At 34.2% G+C, this 13,798-nt stretch overlaps 1 protein-coding gene across 6 annotated transcripts in view; it reads right to left on the reverse strand.

Annotated features, from left to right (window-relative positions):
- Positions 1–855: 855 nt before the first annotated feature.
- Positions 856–13,798, reverse strand: part of LOC106087959 (epidermal growth factor receptor substrate 15-like 1) — a 29,553-nt gene continuing 16,610 nt past the window's right edge. For 5 of the 6 annotated variants that reach the window (XM_059370364.1, XM_059370363.1, XM_059370362.1 and 2 more), the window contains 2 exons: positions 4,504–5,278; positions 856–2,233 (listed from right to left, as the gene is read on the reverse strand). In XM_059370364.1, the coding sequence (XP_059226347.1) occupies positions 1,029–2,233; positions 4,504–5,278 (1,980 nt within the window). In that variant the 3' untranslated portion in view covers positions 856–1,028. The remainder of the gene's footprint in view (positions 2,234–4,503; positions 5,279–13,798) is intronic. The other variant, XM_059370366.1, reaches the window with a different exon arrangement.

A 13,798-nucleotide genomic window follows, 5' to 3' on the forward strand; every position in this document is an offset into this window, starting at 1 on the left:
AACTCTTATTTTCTTTCATATAAAGCAAAACTAGAAAGGAATGTCGAAAACCGATAAACCTGTGCCCACTCTATTGTGCTCATTTGAAAATGTGATTCGAATAAATTAAATGGAAGCCTACCGTTGGAGTCTTCAGTTTTGGCAGCTCTCCTGTTTTATTTTAGTACTATACAGTACTTGGCGAAAGTGTTTTCAGCTGCTATGCCACCATATATGTAGATAAATATCCAATACATCTTAACATTGTACAAACCCTCATCCCATGTAGAGCTGGCAAAATATCGATGGCACTATCGATATTAAATTTTTTTTGGCTGAATATGGATTGAAATTTTTCCGATGGATACTATCGCAAAAGTTAAATTTTTTACAAAACTAAACAAAATAAGCAATCAGACACTGAACGTATCCTTTAAGATACATTGAGCCTATAGAGGGCGCAATATCGAATGTTGCGATTATCGATATCGAACGTTGCGATTATCGATAGTTTGCCAGCTCTATTCCCTTGGCAGCCGGTTGTACGTACCGGATTGAGCCGATGAAGCCATTCATCGTCAAAGGCTGCCGCCTCACTGTAAATCACACTGCTACAACAACAACTAAATGCATAAAAGCGGATCCTCTTGAACTGGCTAAATTTTTTTAAAATCTACGTTGATTTTGTACTCTTTGGCATAAGAATATTAACAAATCAACTTATTTTTTAAAGAATGTGGATACAAAAGATAATTGAGTATATGAACATATATGGAATGACCATAAATTAAAAAGGGGAAATAATTGGTATATCTCTACAAACAGCTCTTAGTATAGCACTAATGCCTCCCTTCGCATTGTATTAAGCATAAGTAATATCTTGGCGTATAAAATCTATTTAAAAGAGTGTTTCTTTATCACCTACAAACATTTGTTTAAGCTTTTTGGTGTAATTCATTACCACAAAAAAAAAAACAAAATGTTTTCCTCATACTGATGATTACCATACATGTTGTGATACTCCATTTTTTGATCCTCCATCTCTCTTTCTATTGATCAATCATGCTACGTTTAATGGCCTCCTGTAGATCATCATCGAATGTCTCTGGTTTGGAATAGTCATTTAAGAATTTCTCCTTAGCACCATTTTCAGCCAATGAAGCGGCAGCCTTATCTGTATTCGATACTGCTGTGAGTAGAGTTTGATTTTGTACTTTTAATAGATTTTCAGTTCTCTTTATTGGTAACGACGACGACGATGATGAAGATGATGATTTTGATGAGAAGGATTTTTTTGTTGTCGGCGCAGGGGGTAGTGAGAATTTTTGGTTATTATTCAGCATGCTGTTGTTGTTGAAATTGTCATTGGGAAAAGCATCGAATTTGGCAAAATTGTCAATTGTCTGGTTAAATGAAATGGGAGATTTATTCTGTAGCTTTTCCTTATTCAAATTTGTCTCTTTTAACGCGGTGTTGGTGGATAAATTGGAATTTTTAAAGAAATCGTCTTCGAAATTGTTATCATTGAAAGCATCAAACATTGCAGCAGCTGTTATTTGGTGTTCCTTAGCACCAACGCCAACGCCACCGCCACCACCACTGCCACCAAAGGCACCATCCACATTACTACCACCACCAAAGGCATCGAAAGGCGATTGCCTTGATGATTTTGTTTCCGTCGCCGCGAATGCATCATCAAAGGCATCCAAAGATGTTATCGATTTAGCATAGGGCTTCTTTGGATTGCTATTTGAGTCGAAACTTTTGTTTGAATTCGTCTCGAAATTATCATTAAATGCATCGAAAAATGCATCCTTGTTAATGATGCTGCTATTTGTCGTCTTCCCATTACTATTCGTTGTTATTTTTGTCTTTTTATTTGATTCCATTGTTGATGTATTTGATTTTACAGAGAACGCATCAAAATCGGCAAAATTATCAAAAAGATTCGTAGAGTTGTTGTTTGTTCCAATTGGTACGGGAGTGTTGCTTTTTGATTTACTGCCGGCGTTAGCATTATCCATGCCACCCATGCCAGTGAAAGCACTTGATGAACTTGAGTGATGAGATGGCACCGGACTTGGATTGGTATTTAAAGTAAATGACTCAAATTGATTAAGGAAATCACTGCTCAATGTGGAATTGGATTTAGCTGTGCCAAATGCATTCGAGGATGCTGCAGATGAATATGTCGATGTCGTTTGTATGGAATCTTGTGTAGTGTTATTATTGGTGCTTGTCTTGTTTTTATCATCTACAATTAGAAGACATGGAAATGAATGAACGAATGTCATATTAGTACAATGGGTTAGTTATATGGCAAGTTTATTAAACAGTTTATAGGGAAATGTTCTTTGACACCTAGGTTAGGTTAGGATGAAAAGAGGGTGCAGATATTAATCCGCCCCATACCACTATGGATATACACCTAAGCCAGTAATAGGCTTGCTGTACGCTCTAAAAACTATAAATAACCTCTAAAAAGAAAATTTTAAGTTAGGAATTCCGTGCTACTTGCAAAATCCTTAAGTGTTTTCAATACCTCCCCTAAGCTGGTTCATGCCTATTTTTGGGTCTCCACCTAAGTGCCGGTATCTGTTAGACGCGAAAGACAGGAAATGCTCCCCGCATGCCCTACACTTGCTATCACTTGTCGCACCGATTTTACATAAGTGAGCTCGTAGTCCTGTGTCCCGTTATGATACCAATAACTGATCTCCTCTCTCTTACTTCCTTTCAGTAATAGCATCGTCTTTTCACGATCTGGATCAAACCATAGGATTTTTGCCGTCCTACCGACCGTTTCGCTGTTCCACAATGTTACATGCGCATTCGTCGCCCACTCCCTTAACTCGGAATGCGACAACCCAAAAGGCTTCAGGTTAACCAAGTTTATTGACGACAGTCCTCTGGCTTTCACCGCCAAATCGTCTGGCCTTTCATTTCCCCTTAATCCGTTATGGCCCGGCACCCAAACGATGAGGATTTTGCCATCCTCAGAGAAGGCGTTAATCTCCTTCTTAAACTGCAAGACTGTTCGTTATCTTACCGTCCTGGTTTTGATTACCCTGTTGTATGGTCCTTATGTTGCACTTTTTCACCATAGCAGTCCACCAAACTAATGAGGCGTAAGTAAGTATTGGTCTAATCACGCTCCTGAAGAGCCAGTGGACTATCCTCGGATTCAGGCCCCATTTCGAGCCTACGGCTCGTCTACATGGTACTTAACATCTGTGAGCCTTCTCAGTACGCTCCTGAATGTGACACTTCCAATTCAGTTTCCTGTCCAAGATCACACCTAAGTATTTGACCTTCACAGACATCGAAATCGTCTTATTGAGGAAACGTGGTGCGTTAAATTGTCTCACCTTTGACGTGGTTAAGGTGCAAAACGAAATAAAACGCAAACAATTAACAAATTTATGAATATTTTTATTTTTGCTTCCTGAGACGTCACTTATATTTTTTTGACTCTATCAAATTTCTCCGTACAATGAAAAGAAAAGAAAATGACAATCCAATGCCTACTCAATCTAACATATTTTTTAAAACTCAAAAGTGTTATATAAACTAACAAAGATGATGAAAACTTAACCTACTTTGTTAAAAATCAATAATTTAAACGATTGAGAACAATAAATGTGGATACACCACACCTTCGTCTTCCCTGTGAACAGGCATATTTCAGCCTTCTCTGGGTTAACATTGAGACCTCTGGGTCTAGCCTAGTCATATGTCATATGCAAGATACTTTTGGCCCTTCTGCATAGTTCGTTTGCATTCTTACCCCTTAGAAGTATTATTACATCGTCTGCATAGCAGACGGGTTGAAATCGCTGCTCAGTCAGCATCCGTAATAGGTCATTTATGGTGGTCATCCATAAGAGTGCCGATAAAATGCCCCTTTCTACTTTCTCCCTTATATTTATGCCATGGGACACACAATTTATCCACCTGTTCCTTTGCATATGGTTTATCCAGTCACTAATGACCGGGTCCACCCGGTACTGGTCTAAGGATTGGTTTAAGAAACCACGAAAGAAAGGGCTTTTATCCCCAATAAGATTCTCGAGGAGGAAAGGGTGTCAACGTGGATGACATCGTCATCATGGTCGCATTTTCACTTATTTTCTCTACTATTTTTAACCTCGCCAATGGGCTTGTTTTAATTCCAGAAAGGCTAAGCTGGTGCTTTTCACCAGAAAGAAAATTGGTGTTTCTTCCTGGTGAACCTGATTCTCGACCAGATTCTTGACCAGAAACTGAAGTGGGCAAGAATCGTCGAGGAGAGATTCAGTAGGGGTATAAATGCGCTCTACTCCTGTCGAAACTCACTAGATAGGAGTTGGGGTTTTGACCGGTTTTAAGGAGTTAGAAAAACCATGATGAAGAACCTAAACCAAGGAGATCGTTAGTAGAAAATTGCGATATTTCTTTAGTTTAAAAATTTTTTTAAACAAAATTTACTGAAGAATGTGTTTTTTTGTATATGTACTATGTAGTTGAAAATATTTTTCCACTTACCATCTGAACTTATATCATCTTTGAATACTTTATCAGGATCTGTGGTGAAATCTTCATCATCATCCGCAAAAGGATCTTTGATATTGAAAGGATCCTCATAACGATAATCTTTGAAAGGGTCATCGTTAAATTCAGTGGGTCCACTTATAATTGAAGATACTGATTTAATGGTACTATAATTATCCACAGTTGGTAATGGGTTATTGTTGTTCGATGTTGTTGTTGTAGAGTTCTTTGGATTTGAGAATGCATCAAATACATTGGTTGTCGAACTTGCAGCCAGCTGCTTTGGTGTAGTGGAACGGGAACGTGATGTTAAATGATTATTGCTATTTGTGTTCGATTCTATGGCGGAGGGTAATGGTGATGCTGATGATGAGGATGCTAATGTGGAATTGGGCATGCTCTTAATGTCATTTTCAGTGTCAAGAGTTGGGGTCTTGGAGGTGAATGTGGCTGTAGAGGTAGCCTTTTGGAAAATATCTGCTAATGAATTATCCATAGATTTGGATAAGTTGCTATTCGAGCCTAAGGTTGTCGTCGTCAATGTTGTTGTCTTCGTATTGATGGTCGTTGTTAATGATGATGTTTGTGTTTTGGAGTTGCTAACAGAAGGTGGTGTGGGTGGTGTCAATGTAAAATTTTCAAATAATGATAAATTTGTGACAGACGATGAGGAGTTTGATGATAGCGATGTATTCGAAGTTTTCGTTTTATTGGAATTTGTGACATTTTTATAGGATATCGTTGGCAACGGTGGTGGTATTACTGGTGCCTACAATTTGCAGATTTAGTGTTGTGTGTGTGTGTGTGTGGAATGAAAATAAAGAAAAAAGAAAAGAAATATACAAATTAAAATTTTTTTATAACAAATCAAGAGCATTTTTCATAAAGACAAAAACTTAAAATATGCAAATGAAATTTTTTAAAACTAATAATAGATATTTAGCATCTTAACTAATGTTATACAAAACATAAAAATGCATGTTCAAATTAAGTACAACAGAAAAGTGTTTAGCTGACGACCACCGAATGTTAGGAAAATTGAAAATCAGATGAATGAATGTCAGGAGATATATTTCTCACTTGCATGGGCTTATGAAATCAAACTTCATTCTCTTTTATCAATTACATAATATTTATTTATTGTTTTTGCAAATGGTTTATATGCATTCTTATTGTGTTTGTTAGTTTTTTTTTTATTGTTATGATATACTTTATATATACTTCCCATTTACCGCACATAGATTTAGAAAGAAAATGGGAAAATATAGCTCATGCCTCAACACATCGTAAAAGGCTGAAAGAAATGTATCAGATTCTCCAGTTTATATGTGTGATTCGCTAGTTATCATCAAAAGTTATCGATTTTTGACGATATCGATAAAAATGAAGAATATACAAACTATCATCTGTAAATACGCTTTGTTGTGGCATGTCCCATATACATACACATGACAATATTTCTTTTTATTAATTCGTTTTTGTTAATCTTAATCTTTGTTTGTATTTTGTCATATATAATTTAATTGTATGCATTTTATGTATAATAATGTGTAATTGTTGCTGAATGTTGTTGTTATTGTTGGTTTGAAATTTAACTATAGCTTGTTTTAATGTTTTTTTTTCTTTTTTAATAGATAATATGTTTGTATGTATTTTTTTTTTTTGTTTTATTTTTATATATAATCAATAATGATAACGAGATAGTATCGTCATAGACTGAATGACACATTAAATTGAGTGCACACACCTATGTACTTGGATTGCAGTACTTTAAAGACGTACAACATATTCTTAGAAATTATTTATTATCTTTATTTAATGTTATAACGTTATCTTCTCATATATTGGTAGGGTGAAATATTCCTCTACTCTTTTCACACAATCATCAGAAATCATAATTGATCAGATAATGAAAGGGAACATTAAGCGGTTAAAACAATACTTTATTTTGCCGCCTAAAAGTATGTGACACTATTGTTGGCAGCAAAACCAATCAATGATGTCAAAGTGAAAAAAGTCTAATTGTTGTGTTGTTTGTAAAAACAACACTAAATGGCGAAAGAAACAATTTTTTAATGCTATGAAGACTCTAATTATTTTTATACGCATATTCGTTGTCGTTGCCAGATTAATAAAAACTTATCCCTGAAGAAGTTTGGAAAATACCAACGAAACGTTGGAGAGAAAAATGAAATAACTAATTATTATTTTTCAGTGATGTAACAAATGACCTTTTAGCCCAATAAGAATTCAAAGGTCAAAAACCCAATATAAGAACTTTTGTTCTAATTTGCTTGTCGGTAACAAGTTGCAAATTTCGCCACAAACATACTGTTAATAAACAGGAGGCTAACATCTTTCATATGAGGGATGTCTGATGCAAATTTAAACTCAATGATAAAGCTAAGTATAAACGCGCGCGTTATGCGGTTACTCTTCGTAGAGAAGTTTTGCATGATTGTAGGCCTCACATACCTTTCCGGCATTCAATAAGAAGTTAGCCATAGATGAACAACATTTCTGTTGTTTCAAAATTCGAAGCCAGCCGTTGAGTGCTTACTTAAGCTTCCATTACACGATCACACATGTCATATGATCTGTCACTTTCTGAACTCATAAGACTTGTCTTATGTACGTCAAATACGAATAGAGCGCGCTCTATTCGTCAAATACGTCAAATACTAATAGAGTGCGCTCTAATCGGCATGTATTCTAATATGTATTGTAATTTTCTTTATAGACACGTGTCTACATGTATGTTCGATGAAGTAAAAGTTCGATTTAATCAAAAAAGTTGCATATTTATTCCAAAATCCAGTTGTCACAATAAATTTGCATACGTATCACACGATGTGCACAACTTTCAGAGTTGCTTTTTTGAAATTACATATGACATGCCTGAACGTGTAATGGCAGCTTTATAATGCAATGGTAAACCAATCCCTCACGACCATATATACTACCCTGCCAAAATGAAGTCAAAATAGTAGGAAATTGACAAAATTTTAATAAGGCAGCTGACGCCGATAGGTTGCCAGCAGATCTATTTAAATTCGAAATTCGGTACCATCAAAAACCAAACAATCGACATCAATTTGTAGATCAAGGAATAATATTAGCATACAAGGACAATGTAAGAAGTTTAAGGGTTCAAAAAGTTCTATAGACTAGAACAGTGACTCAATCAAATAAAGCATAGGGATGGGCCGTTGTTTTTGTAGCCACATGCTTTCCAATGGTAGCCATCCTTGGCAAGCTCTATTTGTTTAGCAAGGTCTATTCCATCCCTCTATAGGCTCAAGAAGTCAACAGCCCAGATAGGTTTATATGACAGCTATATCTGTTTAGGGACCGATTTAACCATACTTAGCACAGTTGTTGGAAGCCATAACTAAACATCTCATGCAAAATTTTAGTCAAATCGGATAAGAATTGAGCCCTCTAGTAGTTCAAGAAGTCAAGACCCAAGATAGGTTTATATGGCAGCTATATCAAAACATGCACCGATATGGCCCATTTACAATCTCAATTGACCTACACTAATAAGAAGTATTTGTGCAAAATTTCAAGCGGTTAGCTTTACTCCTTCGATAGTTAGCGTGCTTTCTACAGACAGACGGACGGACATGGCTAGATCGATATAAAATGTCACGAGATCAAGAATATATATACTTTATGGGGTCTCAGACGAATATTTAGAGTGGTTAAAAACTAAATGACGAAATTAGTATACCCCCACCCTATGGTGGAGGGTATAAAAATTAAATATATCGATAATATAGTGAGCTCCAGCTCAAAACCAGCCGTCAGACGCATCATATTATTTTTGGTTTAAGCAAACGAATATTCTTAAAAATTTAATGTAAAATTGAAAAATATCCTTTAAGCCTAAAAGTACCATACAATGTTGGATACTTGAGAATGTTTAAACACCATACATCCTATATAAAATGACTGTCGACAGGAAGATATTTAAGAATGGTTTAATTTTCAGATTACAAGTAGACCAGAGAAGGGCCTTTGGCATTTTTAAGCTTCATATTGTTGTTATCAGGTATTTAAGAAGACGATTTTGTAAATATTTAGAAGATTTGGACTATAGAAGTAAGGAAATGTGAAGCCAATTGATCAACTATGATTTCTTTTGCCTAAGAATATTGCTAGAGTTATGGATTTTATAAATTATTATTAATTGGTCATGTGATAAATATGGAATTATACAATTCGATAATTGGGGAACATAAGTGATTTTACGATTTTTAAACATATACTCCTATATATGTGGTATATACGAAAATGGAAACAAGAAAATTTAACAACTAACGATTTAATACAACATCTTGACTTAATATATGCATAATATCGAGGGCTGTGGAATTCATTAAAGATGCTTTTCTTTTATTATTAACATTAATGGAATATCAAAAGGAAATCAAAAAAAATGGTATTATACCATAAATTAAACTAGTTTTAGCATATTTTGGATTTCTTTTGGTTTTTTTTTTTTTTCATTTAATCAATATTAATCTTCAGCAGTTTAGTTAGGAGTAGTTATTTATATGATTAAATGCCATATTTTTAAGGTGAATAATTATTAAAGAATTATTTTCGTAAACTTTTAACACCAAAAAGGGGGTAGTAGTTTTTGTTTTTAAATATGTTTATACTTGCGACTCTTTATGCTTTTTTTAAACCAAATATCCCCTTAGAATGTTGAAAGTTTTATTTACATATAAAACATGTTTTATGTTCCCAATAAAAAAAAATAATGAAATTTTCATTTCGCAATAAATCATAAAATAATAAAAACTTGATAATGAATTCCCATTTTTTTTTTATATTAAAAAAATTGTATAACGAACAATTGTTAAGGTACACGAAGACTAATATTTGATATCTTTGGTAATAGGATAGGCTGCATTTGTAACAGGAAGGTTAATAATATATATATTATTATATTATTATTTATGATATTATAAAGGCAATATGATATATTGCATTCGTTAGTTTGTTAAACATATATATGTAGGTATGTATGTTTTCTATATATGTATATTGGTATGGTATTAATAAATGTACTAAATATTGTTAAGTCACTTTTAGAAATTTTCATATGAAAGATTTAAACGAGTTTTGTTCTTGACTAGTTTGTTTTTGAAATGAAATGCCTATAGAGTTACGGCCTTATTCATAAAACTTAATGTAGATTTGAAATAGGTTTATTTGGCATATTTCCTTTACGGAACTGTCAAATAAACCTATTTTAAGGCTTCATAAAGTTTTTTGAATAAGGCTGTTGTTATTTATGTACCCAGCTGATACCTTGAAATTACTGTATGAAAAACTTTAAAGAAAAGGAAAATACTGGGGTAGGCAACTGACTATTGTACCCTAAACTGTTCACAATACTTTTACAAAAATAAAATATATCCAAGATTTATGGAAATTGAAATCACTTCATTCAAGTTCGATCGCAGTATATAAACAATTTTCCCACAAAGAAAAGAATAGCAGCGAGATTAATAAAACCAAGTGCTAAAGGCCTCACAAGGGTTGCCAGCATAAGTGAGAGGGGATTATCGCACCTGTAGAATTTTTCATATCATATTAGGCATGCCATCCTATGAGCAGCGGTGGTGCCAAAGGCCTCACAAGGTTTACCAACAAAAGTGAGAGGGAATTATTACACCTAAAGAATGTTTCCTATTCGAGCGCAGGTATTTAGCATCATATTGGGCATGCCATCCTATGAGCAGCGGTGGTGCTAAAGGCCTCACAAGGGTTGCCAGCATAAGTGAGAGATGATTATCACACCTGAAGAATTTATCCTATACGAGCGCAGGTATTTAGCATCATATTGGGAATGCCATCCTATGAGCAGCGGTGGTGCTAAAGGCCTCACTAGGGATGCCAGCATAAGTGAGAGGGAATTATCACACCTGAAGAATGTTTCCTATTCGAACGCAGGTATTAAGCATGCCATCCTATGAGCAACGGTGGTGCTAAAGGTCTCACAAAGGTTGCCAGCATAAGTGAGAGGGAATTATCCCACATGAACATTCGAGCGCATGTATTTAGCATCATATTGGGCATGACATCCTATGAGCAGCGGTGGTGCTAAAGGCCTTACAAGGGTTGCCAAAAACAGTGAGAGGGAATTATAACACCTAAAGAATGTTTCCTATTCGAACGCAGGTATTAAGCATCATATTGAGCATGACGTCTTATGAGCAGCGGTGATCTTCAATGGACTAGAGCGTGAGCGTTTTTAAAACAAGAAAACCCTAATTTTTATTATCAAGCATTTCCATTGCAAAAAATTTCGGATCATTAGCTCGCCTTGAAGGAGAAACAAAAGAAACCCCATAGTTAAATAGAGAAAGATTAATAAAATAGACAAAACAAGTAAAAGCGTGCAAAGTTCGGCCGGGCCGAATCTTTTATACCCTCCACCATGGATCACATTTGTCTAATTCTTTTCCCGGTATCTCTTTTTAGGCAAATATATGATAATAGGAAATAATTGCTATGATATTAGAGCTATATCAAGTTATGGTCCGATTAGGGAATTTAATGTTGGAGACCATAGTAGAAGTTGTTGTGTAAAATTTCAGCGAATTCGAATAAAAATGGTACCTTTTAGAGGCTCAAGAAGTAAAATAGGTAGAACGGTTTTTATGGCAGCTGTATCAGGCTATAGACCAATTCTGACCATTATTGACATGTATCTTGAAGGTTATGAGAGAAGTCGTTGTACAAAATTTCAGCCAAATCGGACAAGAATTGCGCCCTCTAGTGACCCAAAAAGTCAAGATCCCAGATCGGTTTATATGGCAGCTATATTAGGTTATGGACTGATTTGAACCATATTTAGCAGTTATTGAAAATCATATGGACTGATTTGAACCATATTTAGCACAGTTATTGAAAATCATAACAAAACACCTCATGCAATATTTCAGCCAAATCGGGTAAGAACTGCGCCCTTTAGTGACTCAAGAAGTCAAGATCCAAGATCAGTTTATATGGCAGCTATATCAAAACATGGACCGATATGGCCCATTTACAATCCAAACCGACCTAAAGTAATAAGAAGAATTCGTGCAAAATTTGAAGCGGCTATCTTTACTCCTTCCAAAGTGCTTTCGACAGCCAGACGGAAGGACGGACTTGGTCAGAGGGACTTAAAATGTCCTGACGATCAAGAATATATATAATTTATGGGGTCTCAGAGGAATATTTCGAGGAGTTACAAATATTGGGTTGCCCAAAAATAGAATGACGAAATTAGTATACCCCCATATTATGGTGGAGGGTATAAAAACTTCAAATATTTCCATGAACATTCAATTAACCCATTAATGCATGATGTCCATTTTATAAGACGTTTTTATTTCTTACGCTGCGTGTTCATTTATGTGAATATTTTGAAAAACCATATAGAAAAGAAGTTGGAACATATCACAATTTACAACTATTCTATAATTTTGAGCTATTTGCAAGTTTAAAGTTCTTGTTTACTAACAAAATTTAAAAACCTTCTAAAAAGCAAGGGTGGCAGGCAAATAAAAGTAAGAAAATCTTATTTAATTTAATGGTACACAAACGGAACCAATATTTTTAATTTTACAGCTGGTGACGACTAATCCTAACAAAATGCCCGTTCAAATTGTGATGAAAATGAAGCAGATTGACCTATATTAGCCGCACTCCATATTGTCACCTATAAAGCACGCCTTCCAAAAATTAAGTTTCCACTTTTATATAAAAACAACTAAGGAAAGGCAAAAGTCGGGCTAAGCCGACTATTGAATACCCTACACCTGGAAATTGGGACCTGTATCTAATTCTGAACCGAATTTAGTGGACTTTGGAGTCGCGGACAGCCGGGTGGCACCGGCTCTCTTTTAAATACTCAGTGCCTATGAATGAAACGAAAATCGTTGTCAATTAAAAAAAGTATTGATTAAATAATTTTTTAATTGAATATGATTTTTTCAATTACAGTCGCGATTGAAATGTTTGCCATTTTCGATTAAAAAATTAACTGATTCAATTAATTTTTTAATTGCATCTGAAACATTTTTCAATCACGTGATTGATAATTTTTTTCAAATACAATCGTGATTGAAGGTTTCATAATTTTCAATTAAAAAATTAATTGATTCAATCATTTTTTAATTGAATCTAAAAATTGTTCAGTTAAAAAAAATTAACTGATTCAATAAATTTTTTAATTGCATCTGAAAAATTTTTCAATCACGTGATTTATGATTTGTTTTCAAACACAATCCTGATTGAAGGTTTCGTAATTTTCAATTAAAAAATTAATTAATTAAATAATTTTGTAATAGAATATTAAAAATTGTTCAAACATGGTGCTTTATTAAATTTAAATAAAGGCTATTTTGTCAACTAAAATATAAATGGTAGGCGATTTCAAATACCAAACATCCCATATTTCGACAAATCGAAATGCCATGACAGCCGGTTCTACGTGCCGAATTAACCCGATGGAGTCTTTCATCGGCCAAGGGCTACCGCCTCAGTACAACAACAAATCTGTAGAGCACCCTCACCCGACATTTGGAGAACCCCTGCGGGGTTATTTTTTTTCTTCACGGGTGCCCACACAACACAACTCAAGTACATGTTCCAGCAGGTAAACATCTGTGTACCAAATATAGAAATTAATTGAAATTTTCAAAAAATTTCAATCATATTTTAATTAGATCAATTAAAAAATTAATTGAAAATTTGAAAAAATTCAATAATTTTTTAATTGGATCAGCAAAAAAATTATTTGAAAATTTCAGAAATTTCAATCATTTTTTCAATTAAATAATAGATCAAATAAATGAAAATTTCAAAAACATTCAAACAATTTTATTGATGATTCAATTAAAAAATTAATTGAAAATTTCAGAAATTTCAACCATTTTCTTAATTGAATATGAGATCAATTAAAACATTAATTGAAAATTTCGAAAAAAAATTCAAACATTTTTTTTCAATGGATCAATTAAAAAATTAATTGAAAATTTCAGAAATTTCAATCATTTTTTTAATTGAATATGCAATTTTTCTAATTGAAAAATTTTCAATCACTACTTCAAAAACGGTGATTGGTATTCTCATTTTCGCGATTAAAATATTTTTTGGATTGAAACCGATTTCTTTCTGTGTACTTTAGGCCTGCTCTCCGCTTTGGAGAGCCATTGACGCAAAAGGTGCTCAACTACCAGTCAGCATCTCTATTAGTAGTCAGAAGTCATGCTTTCCCCGACCT

The sequence above is a fragment of the Stomoxys calcitrans genome, chromosome 5, assembly GCF_963082655.1.
Source record: "Stomoxys calcitrans chromosome 5, idStoCalc2.1, whole genome shotgun sequence".
In the NCBI taxonomy this organism is placed as follows: Eukaryota; Metazoa; Arthropoda; class Insecta; order Diptera; family Muscidae; genus Stomoxys; species Stomoxys calcitrans.